Source organism: Prinia subflava, chromosome 2 (genome assembly GCF_021018805.1).
Source record: "Prinia subflava isolate CZ2003 ecotype Zambia chromosome 2, Cam_Psub_1.2, whole genome shotgun sequence".
Taxonomy (NCBI): Eukaryota; Metazoa; Chordata; class Aves; order Passeriformes; family Cisticolidae; genus Prinia; species Prinia subflava.
This window is the reverse complement of record NC_086248.1, coordinates 76,349,257-76,376,767: the sequence shown is the minus strand read 5'-3', so window position 1 is coordinate 76,376,767 and position 27,511 is coordinate 76,349,257. Positions and strand designations below refer to the sequence as shown.

The window sequence follows — 27,511 nt, the reverse complement described above, 5'->3', positions numbered from 1 at the left end:
AAGGTTTCTTCTGCATGTAGTGTCTTTTTCCAATGCAATCTATGCTATTTTTTCTCATGCTTGTCAGACTGAGCCACTCTAGCCATTCCTTGCCCATACCTTTTCTGACATAGCAAAGAATTACAAAGCAGGCATATTTCATTTAGCAGCACCATCAGCGAAACTGTGCAGTCACTGGCACAAAAAGTAACATCAAAGAGATTTTTTTCCTAAACTGAAGGGGTTGTGTTTGGAAATTGCACGAAAACAAAACAGTCTTTGACATGAGACCTTTGAGACCACTTTCTCTCTGAAGTAGACAGCATCTTTTTTGTTAGCAAAGTTAATGGAGCTAAGTGAAAAGCAATATGAGTTACCAGAATGGTGTTTTTCAGTCCAAGGTTTGCAGACTCACTGCATATGAAGAGTTGCTGCAGATAACAAAGAAAAAGGAAATCTGTGATTGGGAGATTTAAATAGGCTACACTGAGCCTTTCTTTTGGGAAACTCTTGTTTTTATGTAAGTGAAACAGGTTGAAAACCACTGACTTACGGGCATTTGCATTATAGTAATTGTCCTTGGCCATGGGCTGAAATAAAAATTTGAAACAAGAAACTTCAATGAGGTCACTAAATAAAATTGTGTTCACCATTATGTGAATTGAAACTTGTTTCACCTCTCTGCATTTATTCTTTTATTAGGACTTCCTGATGTTATATATTTACTAATCTAGTGAGTATGATGATGTTTTCCGCAGTTGAGATATAGAGAATCTAATTATATTAATCTTTAGAGTCCAATTTGCAACACTGGAGCTCAAAAATGTTAAGATGTTAATTACCAAGAGTATGTATAAGAGATGTAACATAGTAAATTCAAATTGGCATGCTATTATTATAGAATAATTTCAGTAGTAAACTGTCTTTAAGGCATCTGAACCTTTCAATTTAAATTCCATGAAAATAGTCACATTGTTGTCATTCGTGAGCAAGGTTATCAAAACCAGTTTTAGATGTTAAGTACCTTTAGCTGTAAATATTTCAAGAAATGTTTCAGGTTGTTTCCTGCCCCTCCCCGCCTTCCCAACAGAACCTGTTGTTCAGCGTTGGTGATAAAGGAGCTTGGGAAAAAAAAAAAAAGGAAGCTAAAAAAGCACTTATAACATGTTTAATACAGAGTAGTCAAGGTACAGACCCTGCTGATGTGGTACGTCTGTTCTTTAAATCAGTCTTGAACATAAACTCTTAATTTCTAAGACCTTTTTTGGTGGATTTAAGAGGTAGATGGAACTAGGGTAAAAGAAATCTATGCTATGTTAGAAGCCTGTCAAATTCTGCTAAAAAAATTACCTTGAATTAAACTTAGCGTTCAGTTCAAATATTGGATATTTAGTTTCTGTAGTGGGTTGCACTTTTTTTGACTTGTTTTTTGACTTTTTTTTGACTTTGTTCGTAAAAGAGGCTGTTCTTCAGTGAGTTTGTTTGTTTCTGAAGAGAAAGTTGATGTTTCTGTAGCTACTCCATAAAAACTTACATTATATTCAACACTGTAATTATGCAAGTAGCAGAGATCTTGGCTACCAGACTGTTAAAATAAATATTAGTTTTGTTTTAATATTCTCTGTCTCTTTCTACCATGTGTGTATACAGGCATGAGTACACTCTAGCTCCTGTGCTCTCTCCCTTCCCCCGTCCCTTCTCTGCTGGTGGCACTTGTCAATACCTCTCGCTTATAGCAGTAGAAACACTTAGTGAGTTAGAAATGTTGTCTCTATGGGCAAGATTTAGTATTATTAGTATTACTTATTTTTTGTAATGGAATTAAAAGTTATACACCAGGTTGCTGAAGTGTAAAGCCAGAGGTGTGGAGGGGGGAATCTACTGTACTTCAGTGAACTAAAATGTTCTCTTTGTGGACGAAGAACATGTACATTAGAAACTCTAGTATGATAAATCTTTACTTTTAAGTCCTTTTTTAAAAAAATTAAAACTATCTGGTTTTAATAAGTAATGTAAACAGATTTTTATTTTCAACAGGAAGCAAAATTCATATTTGCATTTCTTAAAATGCAACATTGAAATTTACTTACGGAACATGTTTTGTGTAATAATGCAAACTTGCACATGGATTTTTTTTGTGCTGGTTGTTGCCAATCGTCTGACATCTGTTGGTGTCTTGCAGAGGCACCTTCCTTTATAATAAAACATGTTTTAGTTAATTCTACAGATTATGACAAAACAGTAATCCTTCTTTCATGGTAATTTCAGTTAGAAAAGCTCCAGTCTCAACTTTTGCCTTAATGGTAAAAGGTAAACACTGATGCTGCATTATCTTATCTAGTTGATAATTTCATCTCATAGTCCCGGAACTTGTTGTGCCAACTGCTGAATGCACTGGGCTGCGAAATAATCAGAACTTCAGCTTGCAAATACCAAGCTATTGTTTTCAGTAAAGTTGAGCTGAAATCTGCTTTCTGTACTGCATTGCAGTGGAAACCAATCAGTTACAGTGTGACAAGATACCATTTTTTATTGCCATAAGAGAGTTTTTAGTATTATTCTGAAATGTGAACAAATGTCTGCCAGTTTTTGCTGCAGTTTAAGTTAATTTTGTAGGCAAATAGAACTAAAGAGCCTTTGGTTGTTTGATTTTGAATTTTAGAGTTAATGTTCACCAAATGGCTTCTCAGGTGATTTCTCTAATTTACAGTGATGCTAATGCCATGCAAAATGTAATTTTTATTAGTCCCTGAAATCTAGATGGCACTTTCATTTCGTTTCATGGGACCCATCTGGTACAAAACATCTCAGTTGTGCCAGGTTTAGTAATTTTTTTGTGTGTGACCATAATTTACTTAAGTTTTAAACTTCTGACAGCTAGGTATCAGAGATTTATGGTTTAACATATTTTTCTTGAATTTTCCAAAGGCATGTAAGAGTTGACCAGAACAACATTGTTTGGAATGTTACCTTCACTTAACGTGGCCACATAAAGTGAAATGACTTAAGAAGATTGATTGACTGTTGAGATACATCAGCTTTGTATGAAATACTGTTTGCTTATCTGATTACAAAATTTTTTTGAAAACTGGTGCACGTAGTGAAAAATGCACCTTTTGAAGTATGCCGTTATTTAAGATAACAGAGTAAAACTTAAATAAGCTTGTGTGGAATTGTTACACTGTGCATGTAGATTGGTTACCTCTAATACAATTTGATTACCTTTCAGTGTGACCAATACAGCTGTTTCACATGCTAAGATGATGTTTTTGTGCTTCTTTTTTTTTTGTTGAATACTGAAGGGTAATATTTTTAATTGCTTATTACGTATTATCTTTTATTGTTTTACTGCAATCTAAAGTCTTTTATTCAATGAAGCCCAAACCAATATGAATTTAACTCCCATGCTTTGTAAAGATTTGGCATGTGGCTTTTACTTAGCTCTTTCTCCTATTGGTAGCTTTCACTTTGCTGCTCTGTCCTTCCAAGTAGTGTAATTTTTTTTTTTTTGGAGGTACAGTTTTTATGTTACATCCTGCTTAGCTCAGGTAGCATTTATAAAAAGCAAGCAAAGTGAAGATTGGTCTCTTCCTTTTAGTTATCAGAGGAGGACCTTAAAACATGCAGCATAGCAAGTACTAAGTAGTTTTTTTTCTGAGTATTTTTCAGGCTTGTCCAAAAACTTTTAAGAAAAAATATATCATATGGAGGTGGGAAGAAGCAGTGGAAATTTCTGAAAAAAGTTTGCGGGAAAGAAAGGGACACTTACTATGAAAAGAAAATGTATGTAACAAAAATTCATATAGAGTGCTTACTCAAAAATGTATTTTAGTAAGGAGTGCAAGGTGTATGTCAAAGTGTAGTCAGTATGAGGACAGATTTTATTCTTAGAAATATTTTGATTATTGCAAGTAGTCAGATTTGATGTCAACACTTGTTTTTAAACCACTGACTTTTAGAAGCACTCAACACAGGAGTTGTAATGGTGGCTTTTTCTGAAAAAGTTGAACTGAAGGTACCAGCTGTGCAGAAGTTCCTCTGAGGTATACCTGCTGCTAGGGCTTTTCCAGGTGAGCGATAGGTCCTTGCATTGCATTGGAGATGCTAATGTCTGAATGGATGTGATGGCTGCCTTGGAATGATGCTGCTGTTAGCTGTGAAAAATGTCTTCCTTACGATTCTTGTGCAGCAGGCCGTGGAGTGCAGCACATTTTTATAATAAAGGTGATGAATTTAATCGCAAACTGGCAGCCAAATGGAAATTGCAGACCTTGATACTGGGAGAAAATTGCCTATAAAGCAACTCCTGAGAGAGCAGGCTTTAAATTTATCCACCCATTTCGACATTGAGGGGAACACAGGAATTGCAGGGTATTTTGCTTGGGCTGTTTAGTTCAGATGGATGACACTTTAGTCTTCCTTTATTTAAGAACTAGTTACAGTGTGGCATTGTTTTTTTTTTTTAATAAAAAAAAATTGACCTTTCTGCTTAAACTTTGCACAGCAAGAAATTTGGAAAAATCTGTTCCTTTACTTGCTTTGATGACAAATATGCCTTGATACTTGCTGCTATTGGAAAGAAGCAGGACCTAATATATGTAATTAATCGAAACTTAGCAACTGCCTCACAGATTTCCCCTTATGCCAGATTTAACCCTAATGTGATAGGAGTTCTAAAAACCACATAGCCTTGTATTTGAAGACTATTTGCATTGAAGCAGTTCCATAAATAATTGAACTGGTCTTGAAGTCCCACTGGAAGTCTCTGGCAGTATGTTAACATAATTTCTGATAGCAGCACAGCATTTTTCAAACTTGTTAGTACTGATAAGTTTCAGCCAATCTTAACCCCTTATATTAGTGCCAAATGCTGATGCTCTTCCTATATGATAACTAGGAGCTGAATGTACAAATACAGTTCCCATGTATGGTGAGCATTATATTAAAAAGAGAAGACAAAATGTTGTTGAAGAAGCATAGTAAAAGATGGCATGTCTGTCATCTGTTCATAGAAAGAATTGCAGATAATTATTCAGGAATAGATACTTGAATTGGACACTGAACTGAAGGTCCTCACTACAATACTTCTGGACTGCCCTTTTGAGTGCTTCGAGAGGTGGCAGTAGGAATGAATACCATTGGATTTTGACACAGACTTCAAAATGAAAAGAATAGGAACACTAAGACATCAAATGTGGCATCTGTTAAGGTTATTCCTTCAAATGTTTCATTAGTCCAGTTTCTCCTCTTAAATGACATCAGAAGTAAGGTCTGTGTTAGAATGATTCTCTTGGTTATAAGATCCCTATGGTAAAATATGGCCTAATTTTGTGGCCAACAGGAAGATTTTTTATAGCAGGTATATGAAATAGGAGCTGCTCATTTCTTGTTTGTGATTTGATTTTGTTATGCCCTTTGGAAAATCAAATCTGTTACCAGTTTGTGATAGATTTTATTATTTCATTTTTTTAAATTATTACTACTTTTTATTTGGTAAAGCTTCCTGAGAGGTAATACTGTTATTAACAGAAGACATAAGGGTTATTAAGTCACTGTGCGATGAAAACATTGAGCCTGATTTTGGGAGTTGTTGGAAGTCCGTCCCACACCTTTCTGTAGTTAATGAGTAATTCATTTGTATTCCTTTCCTGAAAGTGTAGATTTGTAGCAAAATAAAATCAATGGTTAGCAAGTTCTTGACAGTCCCTTACCATATTGGATTATTTTTATTTTTCTATAGAAAATACAGAATGAAGTTCCTATAGAATATATTTTCAATATAGATTTCTGTGTTTTCTGATCATGGAAATTTGTGGCCTAACTTGCTTGAGAAATGTGCAGTAGCATTTATAATCGTGTTATGCTAATGTTCTAAGGCTGCAGTAGATTGAAATGAACAGATTACCAAGTTCAGATGCAGGTGTCCAGAGTTAGCTGGTATAACTTCTACCCCTCTTCCTTTGCTTTTTACTGCGTTCTGTCTGGAAGCATTCAGAGGCACCTATTGAACTAGGAAAGACTAAGCACAAGTGTAGAATAGAGATTAAACTGGAATGTGTTTACTGAATTAATAGAAAAAGATAATGTCCAACTTGTTTACTGCAAAATAGCTTTAGGACCTGCTTTTGTTTTAATTACTGGAATCACCTTGGAGAAAAGTTATGGAAGACGATTTTGAAGTAATTTAGCAGCTTGATGATGCAAAAAGTAGGTTCTTGTTGGAGGTGTCCCTGTTTCTTTTTGTTAATTCTGGTATCCAGTGAATCCTTTAGTGCTCTGTTTCAGGTCAGTAACCTGGAAGAAAGCTAATCAAGCAAACCAGAAGATGACAAAGAATTGTCTTCTGCTTGATTAGTGAGATGAAGTAGTGTACTAAGATACAGCTGGTGTGAGAGGTGTTAATAAACTTCATTTTTCAGCAGTGTGTTGTTATGATCAGTAACTCTTACTCTTCAAAGTAAGGAGAATTGGTATAGCAAACCTGACTTTTGGATTAATGGTCCAAATATCTAATTTCTTCTGGACTTCTGTGCATAGTTTGGGATATGTAGTTTCCTTCTTCCAGAGGAATGAACTTTCTTGAGTTGTCATTTTTTTATCTATTTTTTACAGCTTTCTCAAGATATGCAGCTCTTTTCTGGGATGAGTGGTGTGTTGCCTTCTTAACTATGCAATTTTTTTTTCTTCTTTAAAAAGAGCAGGAGTAATTTCATACAGCTTGCTGTTACTGTTCTTTGCATCTTCCATTTGGTTATCGTTAACCTTTTTTTCCACAGTCTTTCTTCCTGTTGGTTAAATGTCTGTGTAGACTTAGGCTTCTGTATTGCCATTCACTTTTGCTAAGTTTCAGATTAAAACAAACTTAAAACCAAAATATCTTCTTAAAAATGAGTTCTAACGTATATTACAACTAATGGTAAGGTGTAACAAAACTACCAGTAGTAGCATTTTATTTTGAGTGCAGCTTATGATTAATGCTCTGTTGTCTGCAAACACTGGTGTAGATTGATTTTCAAGTTCATTTTTTCCTACCAGTTTTGTTTTATGCATGTATCAACACAGAGAAGATGCCTGTTCTAACTTTTTTTCACTATTCCTGTGTGTGTGGTGCACTTATGCACCTATTGGCCTGTTTCCAGTAACAGTGATTACATTGGTGTTTACCCTCTGTAGTTGCATCAAGTCGTGTTTGCAGTTTGGCAGTATTGTCTGTAGTTTATCAAAATGAGTTTCCTTTTGCAGCCTTCGTTTGATCCACTGTGGTTTTCACCTTGAGTTTTAACAAGGGAAATTGGCTGGAGTTGCTTTCTTTATGCCATTCATCTGCTCTTGTCGTCTTTATCTTTTCATTGAACTGGTTTTCCTAGGTCTGTGCTTGTAACCAGATACATTATGCTGTCTACTTCCACCTCATTTTTCTACTTCCCCTTACCGATACCTATATTTTAAGCTTTCAGAAGGTTTTTTTCTTGAGATGAAGGAAGATATTCTCTACAGTGCACAGTACAAAAAGTTTGATATTATCATAAACTGCGATGACGACACTGTCTTTTGGCTTTTTTATATATTTAAACTTGTGTGTTCCGTGCTGCTCAATAATGACAACCATTGTTTTATTTTAAGCATACTCTGTTTCTTTTTCTCAGTTCTGTTTCTTTAGGGGTCTTGATATTAATTATTTTTTAAATGTCTTTGTTGTCCTAATCAGGACGATGTACATTTTATTTTGAATTGTTACTGTTGAACCTTGGCTCTACTTAGAGCACCTTTTTTCCCACTCAATTTATTTTAGGTAGTATTGGATTTAATCTGCTACAATTTTTATGCCAGTCATTTTGTAGAGTCTCATTCTATACTAACATTTCCTAGTTTTCCTAACTATTGTTTACTGCAGCCTTACTGTGCATAGTTTAATTTCTGTTTTGCCTTGTTGACTGAATTTGTAAAGCTCTTTTCAGTTTGTCTCTAGCAAATAACATACCTTAACACTTACCAGTAATGAAGACTTTTAGGTAGGGTGTCTCGTCATTCCCAAGTTAAGGAATTGATCTGTGTATTTGATTGTGGGCTAAAATCAGTTAAAATGAGAGGTAATGTCTTGAGCGGTAATGTCTTTTGAGAAAACTTTATGGACATCTTGAAGTCCAGTTTTGTTCTTGCTGTTCTTGGTATTTCATTAAGATGTTTTTAAAAGAAAAAAAAATCCAAAAACATCTTCTCCCTTGCAACTTTTTCTCTTTCATGTTCTTAAGTAGATGTAGAATAGTGTTAAATACATATTATTTAATAGAGAAAAGATTGTTTACTTGGAGCTATTTGTTTGTTGAGGCCAGGGTGTGAATCTGTAAAATTAGAGTTGTCTTTTAATTACTTTTGTTTCAAGAATGGAAAAGGAATGGAATGAGGTAGGAAACTGAATTTACTTCCTAGTTTTACTAATTACTGCTATTTATCTGAGAGAACAAAAATCAGTTCACTGACTTTTGGCAGAAACAAAGTAAATTTTAGTAGGTTTCTCCAATGCAAAATGTCTGGTTCACAATTTTGAAATAATATGGTGAAGTCATAGTAAATAAGAGAAGCAGGTTGCTTAACTACACTGGTCTCTTAATTTCATTGCAGAATGTTCTTCTATATTGATAAAATACTCTTTATAAAAAAACACTCATTCAGGATCTCTTCCCAGTACAGGGAGTTGTGAGGAGGTGACGAGATGTTTCATGGTGCAGTCAGCAGTACCTTCATGTTTCACCTTAGTTTCACTACTGACCTATGGGAGAGGTGTTGTGGGTCACAGAGATTATTCCCAAAAATGTTGTGGTGGATTTGTTAATTTTTTAAATTTATTTTTAAAAATTTGCTCCTTGAGGAGGAGTTGGGGGATCTTGGGAGACACCTGAAGGGAGTACAAAGCTCCCAGTGTTCAGTCTCCTTTTGAAGGGCACAGCTGCAATCTGCAGTTCAGTGTTAAACTGTTTTTTTCAAAGTTTTTAGAGGAATCATGAGAGTTGATACCAAAGCTGCTGCTTCTTGAAGATGAGAAAAGATACCAGCTAAGATGTTTTCATTTGATACTGGCCACAGTGATGAGGGAAGGTAATGGAATATTACCCATGTAAACTTTCCCTGTCAAGCTGAAATGTATCCACCATCCATCTAGGCTGTTTTGAATAGTAATTATAACTAGTGTTGCTGGTTGTATTTCTAGTTCTTCACTACATTGTATGGTGCATTACAACTTTTACCTAGAGTGCTTTTTGGTACTTCCAAGAACGTTTGATGGTGTGATAGTGTGGTTCCATGCTGTGTAGGAAAATCACATTGAAATGAATTCTGAAAGTGTCAGAGGACCCCAAAAAGCTCTTTTATGTTCTTCTGTGGGGTTTTTTTTTGTGTTCATTTGGGTTTTGTTTTGTTTTTTCCTACAGTGCAATGTAATTGAAAGCAGTCAAGCTCCTTATCACATGTTCTGCAGATCTAGTGGCAGGAGGGGGTTGGCTATTTACCTTTTGGTTTTTTTGTTTATCCTTTAAAGATGATTTAAAAAAAAAGTTTCTGCCTGAAGCCAGTATGTGAGAACAGGTGAAAGAGAAGAGTTAGAGAGAAAGAGACAGAAAGTAGAAGAAAATAGAAGCCTTAAAGGCTATTTCAGGTTTTGGCTGCCTTTGTACTCAATGCTTATAAAAACAAGTCTGGAATGTTAAATGGAGGAAAGAAATGAAACTTTTCTACTCCTGCTCAACACAGTATGTGTTAAAATTTTATTTCTCTTCTGGTAATGTATCCTCAGCTATATACCATTACTAGTCGTGCATGGCAAGGATTTAATGAGTGATGGCTCATCTGCTAGGGTGGAATATACTTCTGGCAATTAATGTTGGAAGCAGTCGTGTAAGCTGGTGTGTAGCTGAGGCCTGTCTCAGCTCCATTTTGATCCCTTGTATTTAAAGCTGGAATACATCTTAGCATAGTGGGGCCATGGTGGTAGTTAGCAGGGGTGGAGAGAGAGGGGGAAGGGCGGGGAGGGATGTTTCTGTGGGATGTTTGGTGTTTTGTGGTTTTTACTAGGAGGTGGTTCCCCTTGAAGATAAACCATGAAACAATATTAAAATAGCGACTTCATAGGCAGGCTGGCAGAGGTGATGTTATCTTTCACTCTAGTATCTGGTACCAAACTCTATGACACTGAAAAGAAATACATTAACATGGTACCAGTAATCCTTGTATTTCTAGTGCATAAATTAGAATCCTTTTTCAGTCATTCAGAGTATGGGTGTGTTTCTGAGGAAATAGATGAATTATGTAATGCAAAGCTGCAGATATGATCTCTGGAATGTGCTGTACTATCATTTATATTTTAAATAGCTCTGATACAACTTGTGATGAAGTTTGCATTATACATTCCACTAAATGGCCTCTTGCTGTTTTAACTTTGCAGAACTACCTGAAGCCTCTCATGCCAAGTGTGTGGTTTAGGCTTCAATTAAAGCAGTGAAAAACTTATCAAGAATGAGCATGGGCAAAAAAGTCTTAGTATTTTAAAACAAAATGTGCTTGAATTTTTTTCTGTGAGAGGCTGCTAAAGTGAGTACTTTTATCATTTTGTCTGGAAGTCTGCCTAGATTTAAATGAGATGGATCATGTGTGGATTTGAACACTTAAGTTTGAGCACAAAAGGTTATCCTGCTGAGTTATCCTATCCCGTGAAAGCCATGTAATTGCTGTTGTGTGTTTCTGTCCGTTGGGGATCACACTTGGGAGAATGGGCTGAGTTTCCTGTGTTTTAAGCAAAAACATGGCTTTCTTGTGAAATCTCAACTTCAATGAAGGAATTGGTTTTTTTAAACTGGAAGATACTATATTGGAGGACAATAGGCTGATGGTCTAGCCATCCTTCATGGTTTGTGGACTCTTGGGAAGAATAAAGTGAGAGCGAGGTTGGGTGAAAACTAGGACTGATTGAAGAAATGAAGAATTGTGTCTTCCATAGGTGGAAAATGGGACTTGAGTGTAGAGAAAAGACGGTTTGGGAGTAGGAGAAGGTTTGGGATGAGAAAAACAAAATGTATGTGTCTGCTAGAGGAAACTGCTTTCCAGAGCCTGGAGTAAACCCAGAGTTTTGGAGTCTTGCCATGTCTTTGCTGTCAGGAAATATCTGTGAAACCCAGAGGCAAATAGTCTCATTCCTCCTATGCTGCAGGACAGTATCTTCTTCTGCTGTCAGTTAATACCTTATTTCACGTAGCAGAGGTCTTTGGATGGAAAAATGCCAGCCTAGCTGACTGGTTGAATTTAGCAAGTTACCAGATAGGAGCACGGTTGTTTCATGGCAGTAAAAGTGATCCATAAGATGCACACAGATGAGAGCTTTCAGGCAAGCTTGTTTTGGGAGAGTGATGTTTCTGATACTGGGGGAATCTCAGGCAGCAGTTCTCTGAAGCAGGTCTTGAGTATTATAGGGAAAAGATCACATCCTTCATTTCTTTATAGTGTTTCATGAGATTGTTCATAAAGGTCTACTTCCCAGCAGAGTGTGATTCAGACTTTTTAGAAAATACCTCTTGATGTTGAACAAGTGAATGTTACTTTAGACAATAAGATACAGACCAGGACAGTGTATATTTATTGACATGGAAAGAAGCATGGGGCTTGTTGTTGAAGGTGATATTTTATTGATGTGGTATCACAAGGCAGGGCCTAAATATGCAGTAAATAGCAATAATTGTTACTGATTAGTAATAGTAATTGAGGATTAGAAGTCTGAAGAATTATTTCAGTTAATAATGGCATTTTTTTTTTTTGGGAACCAAGAGTACATGATATTATTGTCATAGTTCCCAGGATAGTTACATTGTGTAGCTCTAAAAATATTAGTAGCAGTTTATCAAGGAATAGTCACCTCTTCACATTCCTGAGGAGTGTGCAATTGTTGTTTTTTGAGGCCAGGCTGTGGTTTTGTTAGGTTTTAGTGGATTGCTGTTGTGGCAGCATACATAACCATGCCTTTTGGAATCTCCTGTCAGGGGGCCCAAGTTACCTGTGCACCTTTACAAGGATGTCCAAGGTGCTCAGACTTGGACTGACACAAATACTCCGAGGGCTGTTCTGACTCTGCTGCCCCACCTGGCAAGGCAGATCTGCCTAATGGGGGACTGATGGTACATATAAATCAAATACCGTGTATAAAATGAAAAAGAAGGATGATTAGAAGGTTCAACCTAGTCTGTTTTATTCTGATTACTTGTAGAAGTAGTACTTCTGCAGTAGTGCCACTAACTAAATACTTGTGTTTACATATTAGGCAGGCAAACTATTCTGTCATTATTGTGAGTGAAAAATATGTTACGGTTGAAGAGGGTGAACTAAGTCTGTGTTGGTTGAAATGAGAATCTGTGTAATAGAGCCAAGTAGCACTGTAGTTTTTGAAAAGGAGGTATCTGTTCGTCATGTAAAGGAGCAAAAAGAATGTGACTCTACTTAGACTTCTGAGAGTCAATGAGATTTTTGTTATCGTATAATAATACTCTTACTGGAGATTTTTTTTAAGAGTTGTTTTTCTTGACAGAAACAAAACTTTGTAAGTTGATCTAAGCAAGTTTTAACATACACAACTGCAATTTAGGTTCATTAAAATGTTCCATTCACTATGTGGAATAAAAAAAAAATAAAACAGGACAAATAACAGTTAATACCTTTCACTGCAGTAAAAGAAATGCAAGTAGCAATGTTCTTATTTCTCACTTTGTCAGAGGGTGATGATGGTAGTTGTAGTTAGTTCTCTAAGGTTTTGCTGGCTCTGCATGTTTAGAAAGAGTTGCCTTGCTGATTTCCTGTTGGTTGGTAATGTGTTGAGTCAGGTGGCTGAACTAATGTGTGGTACAAAAGGATGGATAACAGTTAGATTAGTGTACTAATATGTCACTTCATTTTAACTTATGTTCAAGTCTGAAAAACCACTCAGCTTTAGTAAAAATTACAATTGCCAACAGCTACTTTTCTAACCTTGAATTTAAGTCTCAGTCATGTGAGATTTGATTGTTGCCGGGTTTCACTTCCCTGGAGAACCATGTTTACATAGGTATATTTATCTTAGAGGAGATTACTGAGGTGTATGCAATTGCAGTGAATTCAAGCAGACTCTTTTTTTCTCTACATTGATGAAAAATGATCAGCTTTTCAAAGCTGACTGGTTATCTTAATCACTTCAATATGATACAGAAGTTGTTTAGCAGTTGTAGTAGAGGAACTCAGTGGCAATATTTAAGTTGTTTTTTTCTGTATGTATTACCTAGCATAAATACGAGCTTTTTAAAACTCATTTCAACACCTTGGTGAAAGTATTTAATGACATTACTAAAATTTTTTACTAGTTATAGTTCTCTTATATAAATTTTTGTCACTGGTTGTATTTATATAATAAATTACAATTGCAGTAAGGTGAAAACTGTTCTTTTTATCGTATGTATTGTTCTTAATATTTTTTTTAATCATCCTTTGACAGCCTCCTTTGAATCAGTTCTACTTTTGGCACAGCTATTGTCACTTTCTTTTAGCTTATACCTTGAAGAGCTTCTCTAGGAGTACCCATTTCATAGAGTTATAGAAAGATTTTAGTTGGAGGGACCTTAAAGATAACCTAGTTCCAACTTCCCTGCCATATTTTAACCAAATTTCTTCAATTAAATTTCATGCAGAGTATTCCACAGGAAACCCAACTTTGTGTTGCTCTGTTTCTTGAGCAGTCTTACAATTATTGTGTTACTCTAGTGCTGTCTGTCTGTGGTAAACTTGTCATATGTCTTACAGCCTTTTCATGCTGATTTTAAAAAGTTCTTCAGTGTGTTTGAAACATGGCACAGTAATAAAAATGGGACTAATGTGTGTGGATGAAATATTTAGTGTAGAACTAAATTTTGGAGTGTTTTCCTGCATGAATACATGTTTGCTTATTTTACATCCAACTCAAGAGTTTTCAGGTGTGTTGGACGTGTATAATCTTTTAACACAGGTCAGTAATGCTTAATTGAGGGTTGTAGTTTGGTCAGCTGTGTTGTCAAATTTCTTAAGCTACGGCGTTGGTTATGTATTTGTTTAAGTAGAGATTGGGATTAAGTAGAGATCTTGTTTATGTACTGACTAACTCTGGGAAGTCTTCCAGTACTTAATTTGCACAGTTGTACAGTGCATCTTTGTCATGGAATTTATATCAGAGCAGTGCAATAGTTAATGTATTTAATGTTGTGGATGACTAACTTGTCAGTGCTGGTACTTGTCAACCAAAAATGGTTACTTTCTTAGGCTTGTGAATAAAATGCTGGCAGAGCTAGGCAGGGCAGCATTTACAACAGTGCTGTGTGATGGGGAGCAGTGTGTATAAAAGTGGGATTGTGTTACTCTTGTACGTGATCAGCTAAGAAAAAGTGAATTGGGAATGAGGGGCACTGGTCAGTCCTATTCAGATGGGTTAGGTTCCAGCTGAAGTGATGAAAGCCGTCAGGACGGCCTCTTACGAAATTGTACTTCAGAAATACATAGAGAAAGACATTTCGTACAGGTACTGTTATAGCTTTGTTTTGACATGCTAGCAGGTTGGAATTGGAAATGTTCACTTCATTAACTAAGTCAGTTGTCTCCAGGTATGCTTGCTTTCTCACACTTTGGTGTTGCTTAAGGTATTAGGTAAATTTTTCAGTTGATAATCAACAATCAGTTTGTTTAGATGTCACAGGTATAAAACCTATAGTGCCTAAATACAAGTTTTTATGATTATAAAGTGTTTTCATCAGCATCTCAGTAGCAGCATAGTTTTCATATGTTCTTTTAATAAACACATAATATTAGTACTTCACAACTTATCAGGTAATAATAACTAATTTTTTTTCCCCCTTTATCTCATGAACCATGTAGGGTATGGTCCAGGCATCTAGTGGTTTTCAGTGTATCAAATTATCACTGTGTGCATAAACTGTAGAAGATTCGGTTTTGTAATGCAGAAATGCACACAAACCTGTGGAAAATGGACAGAAAACAGTAGGATATGCATCTTCACTTCCCAACATTACCTGAAATACTTTATATAAGTGACCAAATTTTGTGTTTCTTCATATTGCCTTTGTATGATTAAATGTATGAAATTTACTTTGGCCTTTAAACGATCAGTAAGAGAGGGCTCACACAACATGACTGTATTAGGGAATAGGTAATTATGTTTGGGTGATCATGCTAGTAAAAAAAAAAATCCCTCACTCTCTTCATACAAAAGACAAAGAGTACATTAACCAATGGAATGCTTTCTTGTAATTGCTGACTGTGGAGGATCATTGTGGATGGTTCCCAAAGACTCAGAAAATAACTCTGTATGTGCTCTAGGTTGCTCTTTGAAACTGGTGAGACTTAAGGTGCACCCTTAAATACAGGAAAGAAAATGGTGCTGCTGTTTGGTTTTTCAGGTGGCCTTTTTTAATAGTTTTTACTTCTCAGTTCCAAGAATAAGCAATTCTAAAGTTTAGGCAACTCAGCTGTAATTTTAATTTTACAGTAAACTTCAAAACTCATTATTTAGACGAGTCTGTGCCACAAATTTGTTTAAATTAGTTTGGTTTGTTTTAAAAGTTGTAAAATAGTTTCTTGCCCTTTACTTTTATGCCCTTCTTGCACTTATTGGCATAGTGTGGGATTTCAGTGCTGATGTCCAGGTGACTCTGATATTAATTGGGCTGTTCTGTTCTGAAGTGCTCAGTATACATTCTTAGAGAATGTTCTTCTGGCTTTACTGGAGAGCTTCCCTTTACATAACTTCATAGTTGTTGAATGTAAATACACTTCATTTCATATGCAGAAGATAGCTGTGCAAAGTGGACAGCAGTTGATTGTGGTGTGAAGGGAGCATGGGATTGTGTGTGGGTAGAGAAGACCTGGGCTGTTGCAGACCAGTCGATCTGCATTTGTCACAAAGATCAATTGCAAAAAAAAAACCAACTGAGGTAATGTATTTTTTTGTAAGAAAATACCCACCTGTTCTATCTAAAGTTCTGTCTGAGCTGATACTGTCAAGCTGGTGTTTTTAAAGTGCACCAGGTAACACTTGTTTAAATCTCATAGAACGAGTGGCTCCTTTCTTTAATCCTTCTGGTAATTAGTAGTTCACACAGAGCAGTATTACTGCAGATTCTCCCACATCTAAGATATTCAAGTTTATAATTATGTTTACCTGAAAACATTTGGTTTATGCTGCTGGTTATGGAAGAAAAGCAGACAAGAGCTATGAATAGCTCTAGAAGCTTGATGTACCTGTAGCTGTGCGCCTTGGAACTAAGGGAGAACTTGAGGAGCTGGAGTGGAGGAGCTGGAGTGAGTCCAGAGGGCAGCAGAGCTGTGAAGGGTCTGCAGCAGAAGTCCTCCAGAGGAGGATCAGCTGAGGGAGCTGGGGCTGTTTGGCCTGGAGAAAAGGAGGCTCAGGGAGACCTTTTCACTCTGCAGCTCCCTGAAAGGAGGGTGTAGCCAGGTGGGGCTTGGCCTCTTCTCCCAGGCAGCCAGAGACAGGACAAGAGGACATAGTGTACAGAAAGACTGGGCATGGCATTTAATGCTGTGGTCTAGCTAATATGTTGGTGTGTTTGGACACAGATTAGATTGGATCTCAGAGAGCTTTTCCAACTTTTTTGATTCTATTATTCTGTAAGTATTTAGGGGCAACTTGCTGCTAATGGGAACTAGAGTAGATTTTTGAGAGTGGTAGTCAGGCCTGGTGCAAATACAAGCCACCAAATCTGCTTCAGCAGTCGTGCTGGGCTGATGGACTTCAGTTTTACAGTTTTCTCTCTATCAGTCAATTACTCACCTCAAGAAACATTCCATTTTCCAGTGCTGCTCATTTGGGTGTGGATGGATAGTGTATGACCGTTGCTGTATTATGTTAGTTGAATATGCCAAGTAGACTGCTGAAAAGTTCTTTGAAGTACCCTTTTGGGAATTTACAAACTGATTTTTGTGTTAAAGATATTTAGGATTTTGGAGCACGGTACTGGGGTATGATGAGACAAATACAAGAACTTCATCTCATATGTATAGCTTTTGGAGCTTACCAAGAAGATGAGGAGAGACTGTATTTAATCTTTTTTACATTATTTTTTAAGCAAATGCAGATTGCCACTGGCAGCTGTAATGCAGGATTGATGGACTTTTTCAGACCTGCTTTGGCCTTTCTGACATACCATAATGTTAAGTAACATAAATGCAAGTTTTACTCAGTGGAAACAAATGCATGACTCTTTTAAATTTAGCAGTCTGTTATGTCTGAGTTCAGTGTCATGCTTTAGACCAAAATTGCTGATACATGAAAATTTGTCAGAAGTAGACTGTTTCACTGGCTTTGCTTGATCCTAAGTCTATTTTTTTTTAACTCTGTGCTGGTTTCTGAGGGACAGATGATATGAATCTTGTTTGCCTGATGCTCAGGCATTTCATTTCACTGCATTAATAGCAGAGGTGGGGAGTGTAAATGCTTGCCAGCATTTGGATCATGTACTGATGATGCATGCAGGGTACAAGTCCCTGTGGCACAATATTAAAAATGACTTGTTTTTTTGCTAACATTGCTATTTCTGCTGCATCAGCAGTAGTAGCAAACAGCACTGGTGTTAACAGTGAAGACTGTTAAAATTGTAATGAATAAAACCAGCTATTTCTTTGCCAAGTAAGCATACTAAAGCTGCTAGATTAGAAAACACATGAGTTGCAATGTTCCACCAATAATAAACCACTTTAAAGCTTTCTGTTGACATTTACACAAAGAGAACAGATGAGTATGCTCTATTTGGTTTTGAAGTCAGTTTGACACAAACCTTACAACTGCCCACAAAAGGAGTTTTGCAGGCTCTTCTTGCAAAAAGAAATGACTGAATTTTGACACCAAGAGTGCTGACAAATTGCTGGAAGTGCTGCCCACTTATCATTGGACTGACAGTTTAATCATCGAAAGTGTACTGCTAGATTGGGCTCCCAGGAGCCAAAGAGAAGAACCTATAGTTTCTCCAAAGCATTAAAAGATGAACTGAAATTTGAAATGCAAACTCTTTTTTTTTTCTTTTGTGATACTCCTGAATGATATGTGTGCCATGTTCTCAGTGGTGGTATTTAGTACTTCAATATACTTTTTCATTTCTTCTGAGAGACTAAGTGTGTGTTGATGTAGTGCATTAATGGTGTGATGTCACTTTGGTTTTTCTTTTAATTTTTTTTTACAATAAAAGTTGTATTAAAATTTGGTACCTGCTGTGTCAACAAGATTTTGTTGTGCAGGGAATGAACTCTGCACGCTACTCATTGTAGTTTGCTGCATACTACATACTCTGTGTTAGCCTTTAGAACACTTTCAAGAGAGATTATGATTCACTGGTCTTCAGAGATTTTAAGTAAGAGTAGAATCTAACAGTTTCCTGCTTTTTCTGCTTTTTCCTCTCCATTATTAGCTATATTTTCTGTATGTTTTGCAGTATTATCAGATGCTGTTTGACACACTGTATATTATCTAAAACTAACTGGTATCTAGTCGCAGTTGTCTAATTAACGCATAATGCTTTAATAGAACATGGAATTGGTTGCCTGCCTGTATAAATTATGGATCTGTATTCAGTGGATTTGGATCCTATGAAGCGGCAATTTTAAGTCTGTTAAATTCATGTCTGTAACCTTTTTTTTCTAGTTTAGGGACTTACCTGATTGCAAAACAATCGGAAAAAATATTTTCTTGCTTCAAAGTAACTCTAAAATGCCTAAAATGGTGATGTAGCAGCACTTGTCTACAATTAAAACACTTGGTAAAAATATCAACTTGTTGCATTAAAAACAAATTACACTGCATAGTAGTGAAGAATGAGAGGGTATTTGTTTCAGTTAGTTAGTCACCTGCCCCCTCACTGCAATGCATGCTTATCACGTGCATTTGAGTGGACTCACTAAAATGGTCTCTGACAGATTGTTATTAGAATTTTTCACTTTTTGCCAAAAGCTGTTGTGGGAATACTGAAGGTGTTACTTGTGCTTCAGTGTAGTGTCTGTAAGAAAAAAATTATAAGAAGTATTTTTGCCTGTCAAAATACATAAAATTACACTGCATGTAAAACAATTGGTGTCATTGATCTGAGAAAGCAGAAAACTGAAACTGGTGTTCTATGCATCAGTGAGATCCAAGTACCATGTAAATTTTTAGCTATATGAACATAACTCTTTTTCTTACCGTAACTCTTAAACTGTTAGCATTAAACATTTGCTCCTAACTTTATTATCAGTTCATTTGGAAACTAGCTTGTGCTTGAGAATCTTTAAAAGCCTGGTGCTTCATATGGTTAAGGAAGCATCCCATTCTGGTGTTAGATGATGATTAGTGTTTTGATTAGTTCTGTATCTCTTGCTGATTTTGAATATTGGATTGTTCCATCCCCATTTGCTGTGTATTGTAAAAACAAGGAATGGCAGTTACGGTGCTCTTCTGTTAGTTTCAGAAATTAAATTCTGTGCGCATTGATGACTTAACATATGAAAGAAACATAAGAGTTCGAAACATGAGAGTGGCATCGGTTCATTTCTGTTTAAACGGATGTAGTTAACTTGGAATATCAGAAGAGTTGTTTCAGTTTTTCAAATTCTTAGTTCTAGCTTAAACTACAGTGAGGAATGCATCAATTTAAAACCAGTAAATCTGCTGCTTTTCCAAAAGATAAAACTTTATAATTCAGAAAAAGCTTTCGTGGTGAGAAATAGTAAAGCTGTGGCCACTGGTGATGAAAGTGGTTTGCAAAGTGGTCAGACAGGAAGGATTTGAATCTTTTCAGATATTTCCTACTTTGAATATTCTTGCAGAATGGTTTATGTAAACCCATTTTATGTTACAACCCAGCAGTCTTAAACAGTGTGCAGAGTCTTACTTCCTCCAAAGGAATAATTGACAGCTGAAAAAGAGTAACTTCTTGATGGTGTTTAATGTGATGGCAAACTCACATGAACACTGTTCTTTGTGCATTCAAAGGGGAAGAATACTTTAATGAAGAAATCAAAACAATACATATCTGTAGACAGATTTAAGCAGTATAAACAGTATATCCTGCTTCAAAACATATCTTAGAAAGATATTATAGAGATTGAAAAATATGCTCTATAGATAAAGGAAACAAAAGATTACATTACTTGTATAGTTTCAGGGGCGGAGGAAGAAAAATGTTCTCTGGACCAGAATGCATGTCATTGCTACCACGGTTAACTAGGTCACGCCGCATTCAGGTGGAACAAGATAAAGATATTGAAACCAGTTTGCCTTTTCTTTTAAATTTATTTCTCCACTAGCCTGCTGTGAGCAAGACAAATTTGTCATTTACTGCTAAACTTACTACTTAGAATGTATAGACCATGGTATTGTTAAAGGTGAATATTGAAGGTTTCGAAATCCTTTGAGTTTCTGCTTTTACCTACAGTAGATATGGGTACTTACATCCTTTCAGAAACCTATTAATGCAATGGCAAAACTCACAGGTTTTAGAGATATGGGGAAGTTGCTGTGTCCCTTTTTTTTTTTTCAGTTATATCTATTATAATTAAGTATCTCTCCTTACTAACACTCTTCAATCCGTAGAGTATTATACAACGTAATTACCACTGCAGTGTTAAGGTAGAGGTAAAGTACCTAGAATTGTACTTAGAAAGTAGAGCTTTCCTTATTTTTGAATCTGTTGGCTTCCTATGAGCGGGAAGAATCTGTAAAGAATTGTAAATGTGAAGGAGCTAAAGCTTTACAAATGAACTTGAAAAGTGTGATTTCATGAGAGACATACCAAAGAAGCTTTTGGGCAAGGGAAGACCTACTTGGTAGTGTATAAGAAATGTGAAATAAATCTAAATAAGAGACTATTGACTTATTTTTTTTTAAGATATATGTATTTAATGCTACAAAATAAAAAGGTGTGCTTGGAGGATTTGGCCTTCCTACTTCAGCACTGCTCCTCAGATTTTTAGATATTTTAATCTATTTCAGAACAGAATAAAATGGTACTTGGTAGGACTTGAGAGAGCAGAGCTTTTCTCTCTTCTAGCATGCTGCTGGTGATGCTTTCTGAAACCTTATTAACTGCTGGTAAACTTGAGGGAGGTGCTGAAAATACAGTACCACATAATTCCGTCAATACACGTAACTGCCTAAAGCGAGTGGCAAAGTTGCAAGGCCATAAAAGGAAAGGTTTTGTGTCATCAAAATTCAATACTTTGTATCCAGTCTTGTTTAAGCACCAGAGATGTGAATAAACAAGAGGCAGGTATGTGAGGAAACTACTGTTAGTCATAAAAAAAGGTAATCTTGGAGATGTGAAGAGGAATTCAGCAGAATCTGAAAAAACTCAGGAGACGTATCAAGCAGGTAACTTCATGAGTTGTACATTTGAGAGAATGCTTGTCGTCGGCTGCACTAATACCATAGTAAGGAAGATATGTTGTACTCCATCTGTTGTTAAGAGTGAGAGACAATGGGTGAACTAGAGATTTAATCTAATTATTTTATCATTTAAGCAATTGTCCTTCAGTTCTGTGAAATTTAAGAAAAGTGGAAAGAGTTTCATAGCTAATGTGTTGCGCAGAAGTGGAGTCTGGAGACTGGATCAGCAGTAAAAGAAAATTGAGAATACATGCCTGTTATTTCATCTGTTGCTTCTGAATGTTTCTTCTGAGGTCTTGGAGGAGAAAGTATCCGAGACAAGAGAGAAGGGAAAATGCCTAGAAGCAGAAGAAATGGTAGCAGTTGAGGAGCAACTGATAATGCTGATGGCTGTAGCTGACTGTCCCTGTACTGATGTTTGTTACCATTACTGCTGGCTTGAATGTAGAGAGAGAAAATGAAAGTTCAGGTGTCTGGTCCTGTAGTGGAGCTTTTTGGTAGATGTCTTCATTCTCTATAAAGTTGGAGTAGTTTAGGTTTTGCACAAGCTGAGATTGAGGGGTGGTCCTCAAGCTGGCTCACATACTATCTGTGTGTGCTCTGAATGTTCGGCTTTCAAGTGTCATGAATGTGACATAGGATTATTTGCAAAGGAAAGATTAAAATAGATGTTTGTTTCCTCCTGTGAAGACTGATATTGAATGTTAGTGATTATATTCTGCATGAGAAATACATTTTAAAAGGAAAATCTTTTTGTGTGGTTGTGGCTACTCAGTAGCTGCCAACTATAAAAAAAATGACCACATTGCTGCTTAGGCTTCAGTACTTCTGCAGACTTCCTAGCTTGTTTCAGTGCAGTGTAAATTAATGGAAAATCTGAAGAGAATGAAAATGGAACAAGGCGTGCCAAAAGATAGTATTTGTAGAGATGTGCTAAAGAATGTCTTTATATACTGGAGCCAGTATAAATATTGCTTGTAGTTCTGAGGAATTTGTGCTCCTTGCCAAAATTGTCTGTGTAGGAGATGAGGATTTTTTCCTTCAGCTATGATTATATGGTGACAAAATTTGTGTTCCCCATTGTAAACAGGTGTTAAGTACCAAATCATGATGCAGTACACATGACTGTGTCAGTTTCCAGCAGAGAAACAACTTGTTCCTGAATATGCGTTTCAGAGATGTCTGCTTTCTGCTGCTCTCCCCCATCCCACAGCTTTTCAGGTGGTGAAATCTCAGCTATTAATCATTTGCCAGAGAAGAAACTGGTTATGAAACAGAGGTTATATTACTCTCTTGTCTACTGCTGGAGTTTCAAGTGACTTCTTTGTGTGGCTTCCTGTATTTAGATGAAAACATAAGATTACTGTTTTCAGTGCCATGTTTAATTCTGAAGGTTTTGAAAACACTTGTTGCAATTCTAAGTAAAAGACTGGAATTACTGATACCTGGCTTTGTTTACAGCCCATGTTATTGTAAATATTAATGCTTTGGGAACAGTCCTGTTGAAATGCTAGTTTTTGGTTTGAAACTTGGTCCATACATTCATTTTAAGTAATTCTTCAGCAATACTGAAATAAACTCATTGAGAACTTTTTTACACTGTTTGGGACTCCATAAGTTATGAAATGTGGAATTTCTGATTCCCATAGCAGCAATTTAAATACCACGTTTAACAGATTTAGAAGTAAAATGTAACTTGTTTTTAAATGCTATTTTTGGTTAAACAAAAGAAAGCTTTGTGTTCATTCTCAGACTGTTACAGCTTAGTGACGCTAATGTAGATTTGAATCAAATTACCCATTTTTCACTACTTTGTTTAAATTACTAAGCTACATCCTACAAGTAAATACGGCAAGGTGTGAGTAACAGGTGCAAATGGCAGAAACACTACTTAGAAGTTCACCCTTGACATTCCCTGGTGCTGTTGAGGAGTTTTTCATTGCTTTGAAATGAAGTAGTAGGGCTTCTGGGTGCACAGAGAGCTTGCACGGGTCTCTGATGCCAAACTTGACTTTGTTTTTTTGGTGATCTCTGTATGGGTTGTCAGTAAAACGACATTTGCCTGTTTGTTGTCATACCATGTGCTCATGAACTGCACCATTAAGTTGTCCTGTTTCCCATTGCTGAAAGATCCTCCATTTAATTTCCAAGCACTGCAGTTAATCCCATAACTAGCAAAAGTACTGTATAGGTACATTTTTCTATTTTTTGTGTAAGGTACAGATTTGTAAATTTTATTTGACTTTCTAGCTGCTTTAGTATTAAGAAAAACATAAAAGAACTGTTTTTATATACCTTTTAAATGATGTGAGCAATTGTGTAAGTGTTCTGAGGAGGTGCACATAATTTTTACTTCAATAGCTGAATTCCATAAACAGGATGAGTAGGTAGCAAATTTACAGACATGAAAGACATTTAAGGTTGGGTGCTGCAATTTAACAAAAAACCCCAAAACGAAATCAGTTGAAAACTCCCCAAACAAAACAGAAGAAAAAAACCAAAAACAGATCAGATTTTTCAGCTACTATGATGTTCATGAGAAGAGGAAGGAAATGGCATTAAGATTTGGGAAATCATAGAATGAGAAGATTGTCATGTTAGATTATAATCTGTTGCTGTATTTAATGCCTAATATACGTTTTTCCCCCCACAGAAATTAGCAGAGTACGGAAAGACATGTATAACGACACATTAAATGGTAGTACGGAGAAGAGAAGTGCAGAATTACCAGATGCTGTGGGACCTATTGTACAGTTACAAGAGAAACTATATGTGCCTGTAAAAGAATATCCAGATGTAAGTATATCTTTTTAGTCCCTAAATTATTTTTTGATCCTTGTGGTTGTCTTTAAGTGTAAATTTCGTGTGATGCTTCCCTTGGATCAATGCTGAATTGCTTTGGATACTAGGGAGTGGGTGTTTGTTCCACTTTGCTTCATTTGTCATGAGTGTGAGTGGAAGAAGTTTGTGTCAAATACCAAACTAGTATGGATTGCTAAACTATAGATGTAAGATTCTAATTATCTTCTTCATTCAGTATTGAGTGTCCTGAGTATTGAATGTCCTGAGTAGTGACAATTCAGTATTGAATTGTCCTGAGACACTTGTGAGGTGAATTTTAGGAGGAAAATAGTTCTTGGAATGGTGTTTTTTTCCTCTTGGTGTGTCTAAAAGTCAGTTACAGAATGCTTAGCAGCCCTTAAGAGCCATTTTCAAGACTGTACTTAGTCTCAATTACTGTTTGTCCCATACCTGTATAACCAGTTCTGTTGCTTGTAGAAATGTCTTTATCTCAGGGCTGATTGTCCTGTCCTCTCCCTTTTACCCACCCTGCTTATGCAAAACTCTGCTGGCCTGTCAATATTGTGCTCTCCACTGGGGTGTTGAGTTGTAATGTACACTTACCTTCTGAAGGAGCATAGTTTCATTTAACGGGAACTCTTTTGAATTCATCTGGTCTGGAGTGTTTCTAAAAACTACTTGGGGAAATCTGTCCTTTCAAAATCTCCCCCAACTGCCCCAACCGTTTTCACTGATCAGTGGCAAGATAAGAAACTGTGTTATTCTTCCCTAACAGAATTTTCAGGTTCTCTTACAGTAGAGGAGTGCAGGGTACAAATAAGGGATTTGCACATTAAAGTGGTGTAAGGTGGGAGAAAGTACAGAACAGCAAGAATGGAGGTAACACTAATGTATTTATGTGGCTTTTCTTTGTATGCTTAATTAGATTAAACTCTTCAAATGGAGTTTTTTTATTTCAGTGCTGCTTAGAACACACAGGTCTCTAAATAAACTTCACTGTGCCATGCTCCTTTAAGAAAATTAAGTGCAAGCCTTTAATCAGAACAGAATACTTAGACAAATGTCTTTTCTCTGTTTTCAAGTTTTCATGTAGTTGTTTTGCTTTGAGGTTGAAATTGCTGTACTGGGAAAACTGTTCAAGGAATTTGCACTGGCAGTAAGGACATCTCTCTCCCCTTGTGCTGCATTTTTCTTCCAAATTAAACATATTTGTGCTGTATACATATGTGTACGTGCATACATGTTGCCACAGCAAAAACAGTAATTCTTTTGAAACTCCTCAGAATTACAGATTTTTGAGAAGAATTGTTCTATGTAATTGTTCCACGAAGTCACATAAGTAGCTCTGGACTTAAGACCTCCATATATCTTAGAATTATATTGCTTAGTGGCTTCTTAAAACATTTCTTAGTTATTGAAATCTTGATTTTGTAACTTGACAATGTATTCTTTGTGAAGAGTTGCATTAGTTATTTTGTAGTTTTTTACAGAACTTGAGGCCTGCTGTAGGAGGATTATGAATAACAAAAAAAGGTGTTGGATATCCCTTAACTGTTAAGCTGCTGTTCTGGAAATCAGGGGTGTAGTAGCTTAGCTCTTCACTGTGGTTGTCAAATATGGCGTAAATAAGCAGGAAAGTTTGTCTGTAGTTACTGACAAAGTAATGATTTCACTAGCTGCTGCTAGTTCTTTGTTTGCTCTGAGAAGAACGGCCTTGAAGTGGTCACTAATTTATTCTAATAAACTCTTAGACATTCAGAAGTTGGAGAAGGTTGTGATTTATATACCTGTGACCCAGAATGAAAAGGTTGTTGGCTCTTGTGAGATGATGTGAAGTGTGTGCTAGAAAATGTGAAGCTTCTGCCACTGTCATGGGACCTGGCAGTTCAAGCTTCTCTGGGGAGTCATGGAATGGGATCTGCACAGCCTCAATAATTGGTTAATCAACTAGAGTATAGCACTACATACCAATAAAAAGCTGTGATTTGGTATGTAGGCCATTTCTCAAATCTTTCTGCAAGTTAGAAATTAAGCAACCTGCTTTGAATTTAGGCTAGTACAATATTCAGAAGATCTGGAGTACAGTGATTCCGACTTGTTTTAAAAAAAAAGAAGTGTAAAATTCACTTTTAAGTATTAATTTCACCAGAAAAGGTAAATTTGTGTGTAAAGATAGAAATTATTGCCTGTGAGAATTTTCACAACAGTATTTGAAACTTCTTACTCATATTCAGCAATTCATTTAATTGTTGCCAGATATAGGAAAGACATGTTGTATAGACTATGAGAGTGAGTTTCTCAGATAAATCTTGTTGATTCTTTCTATTGCCATAATTTTCTTCCATATGACAATCTTGTATACGTTACAAAGATATCAAGTTGGATAAACCTAAAGTTGCTGAGAGAAGAGTGATCAGAAACTGGTTTTCTGATATATATTTAATAATATTTTTAGTAACAGAAAAAAAAAAGCACAGTAAAATGTTAGGATGATCTAATAAGTAAATATTTATTTTTGATTTGGAATTTTGAGCGTATTGGTTAGTTGACTCTAGTGAATACTGAATAGTACTTTAGTGCCATTTTGTGCACAGAATTCTCAGTTACTTGTGAGGCATAAAAATAGTGATCTACCATAAGTTTAAACAAGCATGCGTTACATATGTGTATATATAAACACAAAAGGTGAAACAGTAAATTTTCATAGCCTGCATCACTTTGTTATTACTGTTTTACTATCCTTTTTTTATCCACACAAAGTAAAGAATATATAAAATTAGGCTTAAAAGCTAAGATAAATATATAAAATCCCCTGAAGGCTCGTAATTTATTTTTTTAATACTAGTGCATATTGAGTATTTTTAATCTAATATTTGTTTGAAGGCCATAGTTGATGGAAGGTTCACCTTGCCAAAAATTGACTGAAACAGCCTGTCGTTTTTAAATGCTGGGTGTGCAGAGTCTGAATTTCTACTTCTGTACTAGTAAGTAGAAGATACACAAAAATCTTGCTAAGGAAGAATTGATTTTCTTTGGTGTATTGTATTAATAAGGAGAATTTTTCCATTGTGTACTCACAGTCTGATAAATTGTGTAACTGTTGGGGTGGTCTCCTTTGTGGCACATTTTTTTTCATAGGAAGTTACTGGTATGCAGTTGGGTGTGTTTGTATTGTTTTCTCTAGCACCCTTGAAAGGTGTTTAATCTTAATAGAAATTTTGGTATTAAAACTGAGATTTGAGAGACTTAGCTTTTCTGAATCATATATATATATGCTCCTGAAACTTGAGAGAACTTTGGCAGAAGGCACCC

General features: G+C 36.1%; 1 protein-coding gene across 5 annotated transcripts in view; it reads left to right on the top strand.

Annotated features, from left to right (window-relative positions):
- QKI (QKI, KH domain containing RNA binding) overlaps positions 1-27,511 on the top strand; it is a 146,476-nt gene that overhangs the window by 12,517 nt on the left and 106,448 nt on the right. For all 5 annotated transcript variants that reach the window (XM_063390624.1, XM_063390623.1, XM_063390622.1 and 2 more), the window contains exon 2: positions 24,051-24,193. In XM_063390624.1, coding sequence (XP_063246694.1) covers positions 24,051-24,193 — 143 coding nt within the window. The remainder of the gene's footprint in view (positions 1-24,050; positions 24,194-27,511) is intronic.